The 16,185-nt window shown below is 48.3% G+C and overlaps 1 protein-coding gene across 2 annotated transcripts in view; it reads left to right on the top strand.

Annotated features, from left to right (window-relative positions):
- ABAT (4-aminobutyrate aminotransferase) overlaps window positions 1-16,185 on the top strand; it is an 84,762-nt gene that overhangs the window by 49,064 nt on the left and 19,513 nt on the right. For both annotated transcript variants that reach the window (XM_070413012.1, XM_070413013.1), the window contains exons 3-6: window positions 795-892; window positions 2,917-2,946; window positions 4,924-5,041; window positions 8,504-8,553. In XM_070413012.1, coding sequence (XP_070269113.1) covers window positions 795-892; window positions 2,917-2,946; window positions 4,924-5,041; window positions 8,504-8,553 — 296 coding nt within the window. The remainder of the gene's footprint in view (window positions 1-794; window positions 893-2,916; window positions 2,947-4,923; window positions 5,042-8,503; window positions 8,554-16,185) is intronic.

Below are 16,185 nucleotides of genomic sequence, written 5' to 3'. Positions count from 1 at the left end.
CAACTTGGGGTGGGTGCTACTGGCATCTGGTGGGCAGAGGCCAGGGACGCTGCTCGGCATCTGCAGGGCACGGGACAGCCCACGACACAGAATTTCCAAGTCCGAAATGTCAGCAGTGCCAAGGCTGCGAGATTCTGGTCTATATACATTTGGATATAGATTGAATTTTTACAAAATTTGGGTAATTTTCTAATCTGATCGTTCACATGCTAATACCCCAGGCATCTTTGCATACCCATAAATATTAAATATGTCTATCTTGAAACTATTAAAGAATGCACGACATTCCATTGTTCATGAAATGGGGGATACATTATATTCTATTTAGCTACCTTCTATTGTCAGATATTTAGGTCATTTCTCTACATCACTGGCACTGGGCTTTCCCAGTTTTAAAAAATCCTCAGTGTTTGCCCTAACCGGTTTGGCTCAGTGGATAGAGCATTGGCCTGCGGACTCAAAGGTCCCAGGTTCGATTCTGGTCAAGGGCACCTACCCAGTAGGGAGTGTGCAGGAGGCAGCTGATTGATGTTTCTCTCTCATCGATGTTTCTGGCTCTCTATCCCTCTCCCTTCCTCTCTGTAAAAAATTAATAAAATATATTTTTTTTAAAAAAATCCCCAGTGTTTTTGTTTTGCGCAGGTCAGGCCAGACTCAGTGTTCTGGGGTGGTCTGGCTGGGATGGGGTTGAGGTCCTGGGACTGCCTCTGTTGGGAACACTGGGATTCAGTTAGGGCAGAATTCTCACTATACCTGCTATCCCCATGGGTTCTCATTCTCTTTGTTTCCTGAAGGATCCAGGCATATCAGTCAGGCTGCAGCCAAAGTCGACGTGGAATTTGATTATGATGGGCCTCTGATGAAGACAGAAGTCCCCGGGCCTAAATCTCGGGTGAGTTGAGCACACCTGAGTGGGAGTTTTGGAAAAGAGCAGAAAGGGTCAGTGAGGCAAGAACACAGACAAACGTAGGCACTGTTTTCTTAGCTGCTTTCAGAGGTTTTACCACTAGAGATCTGGGACATTTAACGAGGCCATTCTGCTATAAGAAGTCAAAGAGGCTTCTCAGAGGAGATGTATCAGTACCTGCTGCCACAATAACGCTGTGTAACAAACAGTCACAAAACCTTAGTAGCATACAGATTGCATCTAGGGGTAACTGGGAGGTGGCCAGGCAGCTCTGTTGGGCCCACCTTCATGCCTGGGGAATGACTGGCCATCAGTTGGTCTAGGCCAGTGATGGCGAACCTATGACACGCGTGTCAGAAGTGACACGCGAACTCATTTTTTTGGTTGATTTTTCTTTGTTAAATGGCATTTAAATATATAAAATAAATATCAAAAATATAAATCTTTGTTTTACTATGGTTGCAAATATCAAAAAATTTCTGTATGTGACACGGCACCAGAGTTACGTTAGGGTTTTTCAAAATGCTGACACGCCGAGCTCAAAAGGTTTGCCATCACTGGTCTAGGCTAGGCTTGGCTTGATCACTGCAGTAACTTGGCTCTGTTCCATGTGTTTCTCATCCTCCAGTAAGCTGGGCTGGGCTAGTTCTCATGGTGATGGTAGTGGAGAGCATGCTATAACCCTCTTGATGCCCAAGCCCCACACTGGTCCACCATCACTTCCACCTTGTTCTGTTGGCCAAAGCAGGTCAAGGGCTGGGGCAGAACATCCTACCAACAGTGGAAGAACATGGCAAAGCTATATAGCACAGGGCATGGATAGTAAATGACCTTGCACTTGACCTTGAAGGACGAAAAGGAGGAATTTGCCAAAGGAGTGCATTCTGTTCTAGGCAAGGGGAACGGTATGTGGAGAGGCATACAGGGTGACAGTCCATGGCATATGAGAGACATTGGATAGCTCTGAATTTCTGGAGTAAATGTCAGTGTGTGAGTTGGAAGAGACACAAGTTGTGTGATGATGGAGACTGGAACTTTTACTCAGAGATGCTACAAAATCTGCATCTGACACATTTTGGAGGCTGACTAACCTTGATTCTGTGAAGTGATGTGCAATACTGTTTCTAATGTTTGCACTAAAAAATAACTGTAACCATATTTAATACAAATTAAATTTTTCTTTGCATAGTTTGCAGTTTTCTCCAGTGTCATTTTTTAGTGTCAAAAGATACCCCCCCCCTTTTGTCAGTGCAACTATTTATAAGTCCAGAAATCCTTTTCTGATAAATGATTGTAGTTATTATGGAGAGTGCTCACAAAAGGAGACTTTCCCACACATATTTCTATTGGGAATCGGTAGATTTTCGTTTAATAGTAATGAAATGTTTGGGGAATAGATTTTTAATATTTTAATTAATATTTTCTACTTTAATGTGGAAATATATAATTTTATGACACTAATTGCCAAAGTTTATTTTATATTAAATCATTTTTAGAGGTTAAATCTTTATAATATTAAAGCAACTGGTGTATAATCCCCAGTTTCCATATAGAATTGCACAGTGGTTTATAAAATATCTGGATTATACCGTAATTATAAATGGGTCTTTGGGTGCAAATTTATATTTTTCAGTTGATTTTATTTTCCTAACATGGTGTTAAAGCCTTTTTTCTTCTAAATAAAAAGTAAAACCCATGCTTCTATGGACATAGGTAAACGCCTTCAACTTAATTTTTTTTTGTTAAATATTTTAGTTAATTTAATTATCTTCCAATGCCTAAATCTCCAGTCTGTCCATTATAATGATCACTTAACTGTCAGGAGTAGTTTCCCACCAACGATTTATATTAATCAATTTTAAAATATTTATAATATCGTTGACTACTTAACTATGAAGTTATTCGCGTAAAGGGAAAAGCAGCCCCAAGACTTGGGAAGACCTGAACGATTTTAAACTACTTTGAAGAGTGTGTCCTTGCTGTAACGCTCTTGCTTTTCTTGCCCGCAGGAGTTAATGAAACAGCTGAATACAATTCAGGTAAGTGGCAATGAGGCAACGTTCCTTCCATTGCTTCTCTAGTACAATTTAGCTGAGGGCACAGATGCTTTTCTGTGCTGGCTCTTTTCAAAAAGGAAAAAAAAAGTTATTCAGAACCTTTTTTTCTCATTTTCCTTGTGATTTCTTCTTTCACTCATTGGTTATTTTTGTGTTCTTTGATTTCCACATTTTGGTGAACTTCTCAAGTTTCTTTCTGTTATTGATGTCTAATGTCATTGCACTGTGGTTAGAAAACAGATTTTGTGTGTTTTCAATTCTCTTAACTGTATTGAGCCTTTTTATGGCCCCGCATATGGTCTATCCTGGAAAATGTTCCATGTGTACCTGAGAAGAACGTGCTGCCCTGTTGCTGGGTGGGGTGTTCTGTGGGTACCGGTGAGATATTGGGTTAGAGCGTTGTTCACGTCTACTTCCTTGTTAACCTTCTGCCTATGTTTTGTCCATCATTGAAAGCCACGTATTGAGGTCTCCAGGACATAACAACTTTCTTATAGAACTATTCTTTTTATTATAAAGTGAATTTATAATAATAACCTATTATTATTATTAGGTTTTTCACTTCAGGTTTTATTTAAGAAATTAGAACTATTCTTGTAGAACTATTTCCCCCTTTAATTCTGTCCATTTTTGCTTCATATATTTTGGGGCTCTGTTATTAGGTCCATGTATGTTTATAATTGTTGTATCTTCTTAGTGGGCTGACTCTTTGTCATCATTAAATGCCTCTCTTTACTTCTGGGAACACTTTGTTGTTGTTGTTCATTCTGTAGTTGATTTTGTCTGATATTAGTATAAACCAGTGGTCGGCAAACTCATTAGTTAAAAGAGCCAAATATCAACAGTACAACAATTGAAATTTCTTTTGAGAGCCAAATTTTTTAAACTTAAACTATATTGGTAGGTACATTGTTATTAACTTAATTAGGGTACTCCTAAGGCTTAGGAAGAGCCACACCCAAGGGGACAAAGACAGAGCCGCATGTGGCTCGCGAGCCGCAGTGTGCCGACCACGGGTATAGACCATTCCAGCTTTCTTATGATTGCTGTGAGAATCATGTTATCTTTTTTGTTGTTGTTAATCCTCATCCAAGATATTTTTCCATTGACTTTTAGAGAAAATGGAAGGGAGGGGGAGAGACACTGAGAGAGAAACATTGATCCATCAATTGTTTGCCTCCCACACGCACCCCACCCAGGGCTGGGGATTGAGCCTGCAACTGAGGTATATGCCCTTGACTGGAATGGAACCTGGGACCCTTCAGTCCACGGGCCAATGCTCTATCCACTGAGCCAAACCGGCTAGGGCTCATGTATCTTTTTTCATCCTTTTACTTTTAACCTATTTGAATTCTTGAAACTCAAGTGTGTGGCATGTCAACAGCTTATGGCTGAACCTTTTTAATGCAGTCTGACAGTTTCTGACTTTTGATTAAATTGCTCAGTCCGTCCACAGTTAATGTTATTATTGATATGGCTGTATTTACATCTTCCTTGTTACATTTTTTTATCTTTGTCTCATATCCTTTTTGTTCCCCTGTGCCTCTTTTACTTTGTGTTTTTGCATTAAGTGAGTAACTTCTAGTCTAACATTTTTATTTCTTCCATAATTACTATGTGTGTGTTTTTAATTTTCTTCATGGGTGCTCTATGGCTTACCATATACATCCTATCAGAATCATCTTGAGAGATACAGATCAACCTTTTTGTTGTGATATGTAAAACACGCACAGACAAGTGCATACAATACAAATTCACAGCTTCATAAACTATCGTAAAGTAAATCACCCATGTAATTATCGCGGGGCAGGAAATGTGGCATTTCTGGCACCCGCAGAGACCTTCCGCATGTCCATAGACTGGTCGGGTCGTGGTCCTTTTCACTGATTCAAGCTGAATCCTAAACATGGAGGCCTCGGTAGTGGCGGCGAGCCTGACTCAGTCTGTCTTTTCCCGAAGAACGCAGAGGCTGTGCACTTCTTCTGCAATTACGAAGAGAGCCGAGGCAATTACCTGGTCGACGTGGATGGCAACCGAATGCTGGATCTCTATTCCCAGATCTCCTCTGTCCCCATAGGTAAGAGCTGGAACACCTGTCCTTGAAGATAACCTCTCTCTCTTAGCCGTGGCTACCCAGCCTCTGCAAGTCCCTTCCAGCACGCTGCCCGCATGTTACCAGACACTGCCCTCAAGGGCAGAGGAAAGGCACAGGTAATTTGTAGAGGGTGTGTTACCAGGGACTTTACATGTCTTCTCTCGTTTACTCCTCCCCCTAAACCTACTAGGTAGGTATGTATTAGTATTCGGTTTTGCAGATAGAGGGGCGGAGCTTAGCAGCTTGCGAGGAAGCTGAGCCGGGATGTGGGCCCAGGTCTGTGTGACCAGAGTTTGCTGTCCGCTGTCTGTGATTGGGTTTCCCAGAGGAGGGGCCCGAGGCAGGATTCTGTGCATGTAGTTTATTGAGAGAGAGCTCTCGGCAGGAAGGGGGGGGGGGGGGGGGGCGGGCGGGAATAGCACAGGGCAGGGGGGGAAGCTAAGAGGGATGAGCTATCAGCCGGAGACCAACCACTGCCTGGTCCCCCAGGGTGCTCTTGAGCATGCATTGCACCCCAGAGTTGGTCCCAGCCTGCAGCAAAGAGACCGGCCTCTGTGTACCTCTGTGCCAGGCGGGCATTGCCCGTCAGCTGCCAGAAGGAAGGACTTGTCAGCTCTGGGGTGAAGTGGCTTCCAGATACCAAGGGCGATTTTCCAGAGCAGGAGGCAGCTGGAGCCCTTATCAGACGCATGCACGGCAGCTGGGAGGCGGTGGCCTGCGCAGCACAGGTGCCCAGGTGCCGGGATGGGGCCACCAGCAGCACCTGCCTCACAGGCTCACTTCTGGTCACACGGAGCGTGACTTGCTGCTGTAGGAAGGGACAGGTGACAGGATGGACGGGCTGACCTGGACGTGCAGTAGCTGGTGTTTTTGCAGCTTGGATGGCCGGTGTTTCTCTGGTCTGTGGGTTCCCCTTGGATCCCTGGGCTGTAGGCTGAGTCGGTGGAGCCTGGCCCCTTGTGCTCCCACTCGTCAGCAGCTCCCACCCCGGCAGCCAGGGCCTTCCCCTGAGACCCCAAATCAGGTCCCCACCCCTCCTCCGCTTCCCCCATCGCAGTGCCTCCCACCTATTTATTCCCCATGAAGGTGCAATTAGACGGTAAGTGGGTGACTCATTCTCTCTGGAGAGTCCCGTCATTCAGACATGCCTCGGCCTTGGAAGGCATTTTGGATGCTAAGGTTTACCAACCCACCTCCATTCTGCATCAGAGGGAAAGGGATTAGATTCGAGCGATCCTGGGTTTGCATCTTGGCTCCACCATGTATTAGCCATGGGGCTGTGGGCCAGTGACTCCTCCACCCTCCCTCTCCCCCGGGGTTCCCTCAGTTGGACTCCCCAGCCAGCCAGTGTATGTGTGTTGGGGTGGGAGGATCAGGACGGCATCAGCTGTTAAAAAGACTAGAAGTTCTAAGTTTCTCTCTCACACCACCTTTTCTCCCATATCTGTAGCCTTTGAGGTGATTTTTTAACTCTTAATCACTGAGAATTTGCTCTATGCCTGGCATATTGCTAAGTGCCTTTCATGTTATTAAATCCCCACAACAGTCCTATAATGTTGGTTACTTTAGCATTTCACACCCCCCCCCACCTGTTTACTGATGGGGGAGCCAGCTTTCGAGAAGGTGCAGGGTTTGCCCCAGCGTGTCCAAGAAGCCAAAGGATTTGAACCAGCGACTCACTGCCTCTCTGCTTACTTCTGTGACAGCAGCCTCCCAGACGGCCGCCCCTGCCCTGCCCTGCCCTGCCGTCCTGTGGGGGCCGGTCCAGGGCTTCGAAGGCCCAGGGTAGGAGTTCCCTGATCTGAGGGGCCCACTCTGCTTTCATCTGTCCTAATGAAGCCGGTAGACAAGCTGAATCTGTGATCCCATACCTGCTCATCTGAGGCAGAGAAGTCACACACACCAGGCAGTGTGATAAAGAGCAGAGCTGAGAGGCCTCGAGCCAGAAAACAGTGGGAAAACACCCACCATGTTCCTTCCTTGAGTAACATGGCATGGGAACAGAAGGGGATGGTTGGCCCAACCGCCCCCCCACAATCATGCCCCCAGTCCATGCTTCCTATAGCAGGCTGAGTGAAACCACATCTGCTCACTCTTTGATTGCATGGAGGAGACGTCCCCCTGCACCCAACCCCGGGTGACGCTGGGTCTTTCATACCCGTCTAAACTGGCTAATCTGTTACTCTGGAGGCAGCGGGCCCCAAGCTCAGAGGTGGGCAGGCCTCTCACCATTGTACTCTAAAGTCTCCTCTCAAAGTAAATGTATTTAAATTAAAAAATGAATCGACTGAAAGAAAATAAGTACAAGGTGTGCGCCATAAAAATGGTGATGCTGAGGACTGAGAGCTTTTCTCCAAGTTCTGCAACGTGCTCCCAGATTCACAGATGAGTCTTTTCTCACGTATATCAGTTTGGAGTTCTTCCATGTTGCTGGGTCTCTGCATTATTCATTCACTCAGTTGATATCCATTGAGCTGAACACTTGCCACTGCCGTTGAGAGTCTTCTGATCTGGTCTCCTGACCTCGGTGCCTCCTACAAACTTGGCCTTGCTGTGAGAGTCGTGGCCAGGACTCACAATTATGAACAGAAAGCCTCCTGCATATAGTAGGTGTTTAGTAGACGGAAGTAAAGGCTTTGAACCCAGGACATCTGGCTCTGGTGTGGGCAGTCCTGTCTTACACCCCCGCCCTTTACAATAAAAGCTTCCACTTACTGAGCTGTGTGCAGAGGTTTTCTCTTCATCGCTAACCCTGGCAACAATTGATCTGCTGTTGACGGACTTTCGGTGGCTTTCAAGCCTGGAGATGTTGGAGTGGCACAGTTAGGACGTGTGTACATTGGTCTTCATACACAGGTGCAGGATAAATTCATAGAAGAGTAATTGCTGAGTCAAAGGGTGTCTTAAACCTTGTGGTGGAGGGTCAGGCCCAGGTTGGACAGTAAATGCCACGGGACTCTGGGAATAAGCAGATGTGTGAAGGCAGAACCGGTACGCTGGCCTCAGATGGCAGGTTGTGCCACGCACTCACTCGGCTCCTGAGCCAACACTTAAAGCAGCTTGACTCTGTCTGTAGGCACCGTCTGTAGGCACTGGGGGAGAAAGCGGGGACCACATTTGTGATTCATCACACCGGCCTGGGGAACCCCTCCCAGACCTGGAAGTTCGTTTTTGCCTGCACCCAGCTCCTCTTGTGTCTGTCTAGCTCTGTAGGTCTCAAACCTGAACCCCAGAATTACCTAGAGAACCTGTTGAAGATTTCTGGGCCATACCCTGAGAGACTCTGAGTCAGGGCGTCTGGGTGGGCCCAGCCATGGGTGTTTTTGTCTGCCAAGAAGAGGTGGCATGAGAAGAAGTTGGAAAGGAGGGGAGGGGCGGGCAATGGAGGAGGGGCGCAGGGCCCTCAGCTGCGATGTTGGTCTCTAACCACCTTCCCATCCCCAGGCTACAACCATCCTGCGCTCATGAAGCTCGTGCAACAGCCTCAGAATGCGGTGAGTCCTGGGTTAGACGGTAAAGACCAGCGTGTTCACGGCAGTTCAGAGGACCACTGGGGCACCTTGGGAAATAGTGCATCCATTCATTCACTCCATAAGTGTCTATTGAGCACACACTATGCGCGAGGCACTTGTAGTACGTGGTGAGCAGAAACCCAGCACCCCACTCCCATGGTGGCAGTCAATTAACTTAATTCTCGACACGTAAGTAGAGAATTACAACCATAGTAAGTGCTACAGAGTGAGGTAAGCAGTGCTGTGTGGGCATAAAACGATGAAATTGATCAAAATGATTAACAGAAATCAAGAGCATAATATGTAGAGTAACCCCCCTGATCCGCAGTTTCACTTCCCACAGTTTCAGTTACCCGTGGTCATCCGTGGTCCAAAAATAGTAAATGCAAAAGTTCCAGAAATAAACAACTCATAATTTTAAAAATATTTTATTATTGATATCAGAGAGGAAGGGAGAGGGAGAGAGAGATAGAAACATCAATGATGAGAGAGAACCATTGATGGGCTGCCTCCTGCACATCCTCTACTGGGCATCAAGCCTGCAACCTGGGCATGTGCCCTTGACCAGAATCAAACCTGGGAACCTTAAGTCCACAGGCTGGGGCTCTATCCACTGAGCCAAACCAGCGAGGGCCATAAGTTTTGAGTTGGGCACAGTTCTGAGTAGTGTGATGAAATCTCATGCTGGGCTATGGCTCATCCCTTTGTCCGGCACGTCCACACGGTTGAGGCTCCCTGCCCGTTCATCACTCAGTAGCCATCTTGGTTATCAGATTGACTGTCGAGGTATCGCAGAGCATGTGTTCAAGTCACCCTTATTTTACTTAATAATGCCACATCCGCATAGCTTTTATTACAGCATGTTGTTAAAATGGTTCTATTTTATTATTAGTTATCGTTGGCAATCTCTCACTGTGCCTAATTTACAAATTAAACTTTATCATAGGTTGTATGTAAAGGGAAAACATGCACGGGGTTTGGTACTGTCTGCAGTCTCAGGCATCACCGGGTGTCTGGGAACGTACCCCCCCCCCACCCCCAGATGAGAGGGATTTAAAGCAACACCCATTGGCTGTCACATTGATTTTATGGATCAGGAGCCGGGCAGGCTCAGCTGAGCGCTTGGCTGAGGGGCTTGGAAAATGGACATCCGCGCTTAGCTGGAGGCTACAGGGGAGACTACTGTGTGCTCATCTGGTTGTTAGCATAATCCCTTTCATTCACACGGTTCCCACGTCATCCTGCCATCTTCATGCCAGCAACCCAGGCCAATCCTATGCTCGGTCTTCCATCACTCTTTCTGCTCTTAGCAACCACATAAGCCCACTCGGTGCTGGGGTCCAGGGGTTCCCAAAGGTGTGGACGGAGTCGGCGAAGAATGTTTTACACAGAGACAGTGTTCAGAACTCTCTAGCTTTCCTTAGTCTCCATAGATCTTCCCTGTGCCTGGCTGAGGCCACAGAGAGAGATCCCAAGGCAAGCTGAGCCTTTATTTTATAGTGAGCGGTAAACAAGGTAGTGGTTTCCATAGTTACACAGTAAGTTACACTGTTGTAAGTTTCACTTGTTTTTGTTCTTGTAAGTTTCACTTGTTTACACTGCTCTTGTAAGTTTCACTTGTTTTTGTTCTTGTTGCACTTCCCTCAGCCCATTAGCTTCCCGAGTAAGATCTAGGGAGCTTTATACAACAAGGTCAAGCCTAATTATGCTAAGAGGACTGTGCTCTCTAAACTGGGAATTGTTTATGACTTTGCCCACAGGTCAGTCCGAGGCTTAACCCTATATCAGCTTCCCACAACTCGGAAAAGCCAGAATAATATCCCCATCTGAACCAATTAGGAACCTTCATTACATCTGCCAAGTCCCTTTTGCCCTATAACATACTCACAGTCCCAGGGTTGAGGGGGTGGCATCTTCTTGGGGGCCATACTGTGTCTGCAACACATCTTTACAACATGGTATGTCAGGTATGGCATCCGCTATGGTAATACCCTATAGCTGCCCGTGCTCTCTACATCACAGGGTAGGATGTTTATCGCCCCCATTGAGAATTTGTGAATAACAAATGGTCCCCACAACATGCCCCAGCCGTTACTATTCCCCAGCCCACTCCCCTTATTCTAACAGCATAGGGGCGCTCCTTCCATTCTTTCTTGGCACGTGAATGGCATCATAGTGTGCGTCTCATCACGTCTGTTTAATTCACTCACAGCCCGTCTGCGCGATTCATCTTGTGCAGAGCCACAGACCACCTAGTCCCGCGGCTGCACAGCCGTCCAGGGTGTGAGTGCGCGGCAGGTATGCATCCACCCCTGCTGGTGGGCATTGGGTCGTTCCTACAGAGGCTGCTGCCGTGAACACAGAGTGCCTGTCTTCCGTGAACAGTCATGGTCTCCAGGGGGTACACGGCTAGGAGTGGAGCTGTGGGCCGTCGTGGTGAACAGACAGTTGTCCAAACTGTTTCCACTCCCCCAGCAGCGTGTGTGAGTGGTGGCCACTCCACATCCTCCCCGACGCCAAGTGTCACTGGGGGGCTTTCATTTTACTCAGAGAGTGACTTACATATCCACACATGACAAGGGGTGTGAGTCCCCACCAAAGATCAAAGAAAGGCAGGGGAGGGCTGAGAGCCCCACAATGTTAGGAACCGACTCCCAGCCTTAAACGCCCTCCCCTTTCAACGGGCACAGTGGAATAATAAAAAGAACCACATTTCCCAACTTACGAATGGGTTTGCCCTGCCTGGGAGGGACTTGTGGACATTTCCCCCCTCCGATTAGTTGACAAGTTCAGGGGCCGCAGTAGAGGACTCCTGGGGGCGTCTCCAGCATGCAGGCTCCACGGGGGTGTTTACACTCAGAGCCCGACTTTGTTTTGAAACGTTTGCAGATCCCAGATGCCTCAGCAGTTGGTGCTGGAAAAAAATGTGTCAACAAACATGTCACACACATTTGCAGTGTCAGCTGCCTGGGGAGGCAGAATCGTCCCCGACAGCACGTGACTTCCCCCAGGGATTCCGATTTGGGGGATGTCCTGCCCCCACCTGTCCCTGCCAGGAACCTGGATGCCACACTTTACTCCCTCACCTCTCACCTCTCACCTCTCAGCCAGTCAGAGCCAGTCGCAGCTCTGCATCTTCCATTTGATTTTTCCCAGCAACCCCCTCTCCAACTATTCTTCCCGCCACATCCATTTTCATCTCCTCCAGACCCATGGTCGGCAAACTGTGGCTCGCGAGCCACATGCGGCTCTTTGGCCCCTTGAGTGTGGCTCTTCCTAAGCCTTAGGAGTACCCTAATTAAGTTAATAACAATGTACCTACCTATATAGTTTAAGTTTAAAAAATTTGGCTCTCAAAAGAAATTTCAATCGTTGTACTGTTGATATTTGGCTCTGTTGACTAATGAGTTTGCCGACCACTGCTCCAGACCATCTCCAACTGCGCTGCGCATGGAACCCGTTTCAGGTACCCGCTGCCTCCTGGGCACGTCCCAAACTCCTCCACTTTAAGTACAAAGCTCCGCATGGTCTGCCTCCTGCTTCTTCAGCTTTATTTCTTGACATTTGTTTATTGGCCAGCTCTTGATTGAACACCTACTGTATGCTGGTCACTGTGCTGGGATTGGATGGTGAGATCACAGTCTAGGTCACAGCCTGGATCACAGTGCTGACCTTGCTCTGCAGAGGACTGGGCTGGGGCAGGGTGACTGGCACAGTCTTGGAGAAACGGCAGCTGAGAAACGGCAGCTGACTGGCAGAGCTCCGTGGGTACACCCCCACATCAGGCTGGGGACCATTGGCTGACATCTGGGGTCTTCCAGATTCTCAGCTGGAGATGTGCTCAGGCGGTGGCTGTGGTATTTGACTTATCCTGGGCAGGTTTCCTGCCAAGTCATTGAAATCCTGAGAAAGGGCTTAAGACCCTTTGCACCCCAATCACATCACCCTGAGGCCCCCACATCATCGCTTCCGGTGGCTGGGAAACATGAAGCCGTGTCCCCTGGATCCATGTCTGGGTCCGGTTACTCTGTCTTACGTTGCCCAGGCCAGCTCCTTGCCATGCCCACAAGTCATGCAATGATTTTTGGGCACCACACGTGCACCTTCCCACTGGAACGAATGCTGGGCACAGTCTGACATGGGGCAGCTGGGATGGAGATGGGGCAGTTGGCCTGGTCAGGGAAGAGGCGTGCCATCCCTCTGACCTCCAGGCCTTCCCACCTGTGTGACTGCCCTTCAAGACCGAGCTCCCCCTCTGTGTGCTGCGGCGTCCCACTGGCTCCTCACAAGCACCCGGGTCGGGGAGGGGGGTCCCTCTTCTGGCATCCGAAGGCCCTGAAGCCCAGAGAGGTTGAGTAGCCTGCCCGAGGCATCTGAGCCGCTGAAACCAAGGCCCGTTGTCTGCACACTGTGCGTTAGAGCTGCTGAGTCTGAGGGCAAGTGTTCCAGAAACCTGTCCTCATTTGATTCGGCTACCCAATGTCCCAGATCCCCTCGGTTCTCACTGTCACGCTTTGTCAGACAGGAACATCACCCACACATCTTCCCTGGGCCCAGATAGGCAGTCAAGCTGCCAGCCAGCCCGCCGTCCCATGTGAGCCGCGCCACCCCCGCAAGGGATGGTGGTTCACCTTGGCCCTCAGCTCGTGATGGGCCAGCCAAGGTCCCCGGTTGTACCAGGCAGATTCATGTCCATCATTAACATTATCAGGCAGGGCTGCCTGCGGTGTCTGGCAGAGGATGGAATCTGGGGTCAGCAAACCTGGCTTTGAGTTGTGGTTCTGCCCTTTCCTGTCTGTGTGACTTGGGTCAAGTGGCTTGACCTCTCTGGTCCTCCGTTTCCCCAACTCTACAGTGAGAAGGGTTAACTTCCGCCACCTCTTATCCTAGTCCGGAGTGTAAACCTGCCACAATGTCTATTGATGGGAGCCAATTTCCAAACAGCCAGGAAGCTGAATTCTGGGCGCCCCCCGCCCTCCTTGGGTTTCCTCCTATGCAGTGATGCCGCCATTTGGGTTTGCATGGAGTTAATTACACCAACGGTGTCCAAGAGACAGGTACCCGAGAAGTCCCCAGATCCCAGGCTCACCCCATCCTCCCTCTTTTTTCAATTAAATCTTGTTATTTTAGACTAATTTCTGATTTACAGACAAGTTGTAAAGACAGTTCCCATCTACCTTTCACCCAGCTCCCCCCAATGTTGACACCGCACCTCTCCATGGTACCCTTGTCAAACTAAGAACTTAGCCTGGGTGCATTATGTACGACGGACTTCCTTCCGATTTCCCCAGATCTCCCACTACTGTCTGCTCTTGTTCCGGGGTCCAGTCCAGGATGCCCCATTGCACTCAGTACCATCCCTTTTTACAACCCAACCCCGATTCCTGGGGGTCTCACTGTCTACCCACGTGCAGACCCCACCCAGACTGTGCCCAGTCCTGCCAGGGGACTGGCTGGGCCTCGAAGGGGATGGTTCTGCCCTTATTCTGTCTGCATTTCCACCAGTGTCTCTTCTACAATGGTGGACACATGTCCTTATGCATTTGTCACAACCCATAAAATGTGCGAGACCAAGAGTGAACCCTGATGTAAAACTGTCTGTCACCTTTTAAACACCGTTTTATTGGCCACGGAAAATCACCCCGAATTAAAGTGGCTTAGCTCACATAACCTCCTGTTGGCATTTAGAAAGCCTCTCCTTTGTGTTATTATAAATAATTAAGTGGGTATCCTTCGTCCATGTTTGAAATTGTATGTTCAGAGGAGGCCTGGAAAGGAGGTGGCCGGGTCAGAGTATAAAATAGCGTAAGGCTCTCAACGCACACTAATGCCTCTTGGAGTTAAAACTTCTGCCCTGACCGGTGCCCTGCCAGAACTGGGCATTATCTTTCTCTCTGCTTTAGGAAAGCATTTGAGGCCAGGCTGGTGGGGAGATTTGGGAGCGCTGGCCCGGTGTGTGTCTCTAACGCTGGCGCGTGGACACCAGCAACCACGCGCGTGTCTGGAGCCAGCCAGGCGGGGGCTGCTCTTGCTCAAGAGTGAGGCCGCATGAGTGTGGGACTGTCCCTCGGCCAGCGATTGTTTTAAGAAAATGCCAGCATTTTAACGTGGGGCGATTTCCCACTAAAATCTGCGTTTCCCTTTCCTTTCGAAATGTGGAGGCTCTGGTCGCCTTGGCCTGCGTCCCTGCTCTGCAGTCCCAGGGCTGGGCCGACCCACCCTAGGACAAACAAGCTCTTAGTCACCGCCCTGCCTCCTCCTCTCCCCACGATCAAAAGCGAGTCTGTTTAGCGTCAGGCTTGCGCTGTTGATTTCCTTGCAGAGATAAATACTTCTCTCAACCCACATCTATCAAAATTAGGGGGGAGAGGAGTCAACAAAGAGAGGCTAGGTCATTTTCTAACACTGCCTTTCTCATATCCTGTTTGTTTAGCCAGCTCCCTCACAAGATTGCTCTCCTAAGCTCTGCTCCATTTAGAAGCTCTAGAGCTGCCGCTGCCCTGTGTCTTTTTTCCATGTTTATTTAATTACAGTCTAACCCATATGCAGCCAAATCCATTCTTTGTAGTGTATAGTCACATGTGTTTTGTCAAAGGCATAGTCATACAGTCACTGTCAAAATCCAGACACATTTAGCCCTGGCTGGGTGGCTCAGTTGGTTGGAGCATCGTCCCATACCCCAAAAGGTTGTGGGTTCAATTCCCAGTCAGGGCACCTGCTTAGCTTGTAGGTTTGATCCCTGGCTGGGGCAAGTACCGGAGGCAACTGATTGTTTCTCTTATTGATGTTTCTCTCTCTCTCTCTTTCTCCCTTCCTCTCTAAAATCAATAAAAACATATCCTCGGGTGAGGATTTTTTTTTTAATCCAGACAATTTCCACACCATGTTTATAGCAGCACTATTTGTAAGACCCAAAGAGTGACAGCAGCCCAGTGTCCATTGATGGATGAATGAATACACAGAATGTGGTCTATCCATACAATGGAATATTATGCAGCCTTAAAAAGGAAGGAAATTCTATCACATGCGACAACATGAATGAACCTGGAGGACATTATGCTAAATGACACAAGCCCATCACAAAAGGACGAATACTGTATGATTCCACTTACATGAGGTCCCAGAGTTGCCAAATTCATAGACAGAAGAAGAACAGTGGTTGCCAAGGGCTGGGAGAGGGGGGCTGGGGACTTAGTGTCGTACAGATACAGAGTTTCAATTTTGCAAGATAAAACGCGTCTGGAGATGGATGGTGGTGATGGCCACGCAACAGTGTGAATGTACTTAACACTACTGAACTGTGCACTTAGAAATGGTCAATATGGTAACTTTTATGTTATGTGGTTTCACCAGACTTTTTAAGAATCCAGACGTGGTACAATTCATCCCCCAAACATTCTCCTGAGCCCGTTTGTAGTCAGTCCCACCCACAAGCCCGTCTCTGCCCCTGTCGCTCCTCCTTTTCCAGAATGTCGTATACATGGAGCCTTGCTGTGTGTGACCCTTTGGTTCCAGCTCCTGTCACTCAGCCCTGAGGCTTTGAGATTCTTCCGTGTTCTTCTGGCCCTTGCGTGCGTCAGTCCACTGTTCCTCTTTATTGCTGAGCAGTAGTCC

This window comes from Myotis yumanensis, unplaced genomic scaffold (assembly GCF_028538775.1).
Source record: "Myotis yumanensis isolate MYYU_CA2020_CCGP unplaced genomic scaffold, mMyoYum1.0.hap1 SCAF_4, whole genome shotgun sequence".
Taxonomy (NCBI): domain Eukaryota; kingdom Metazoa; phylum Chordata; class Mammalia; order Chiroptera; family Vespertilionidae; genus Myotis; species Myotis yumanensis.
Note: the sequence above shows the minus strand (reverse complement) of the source record. Positions and strands in the feature narration are given on the sequence as shown.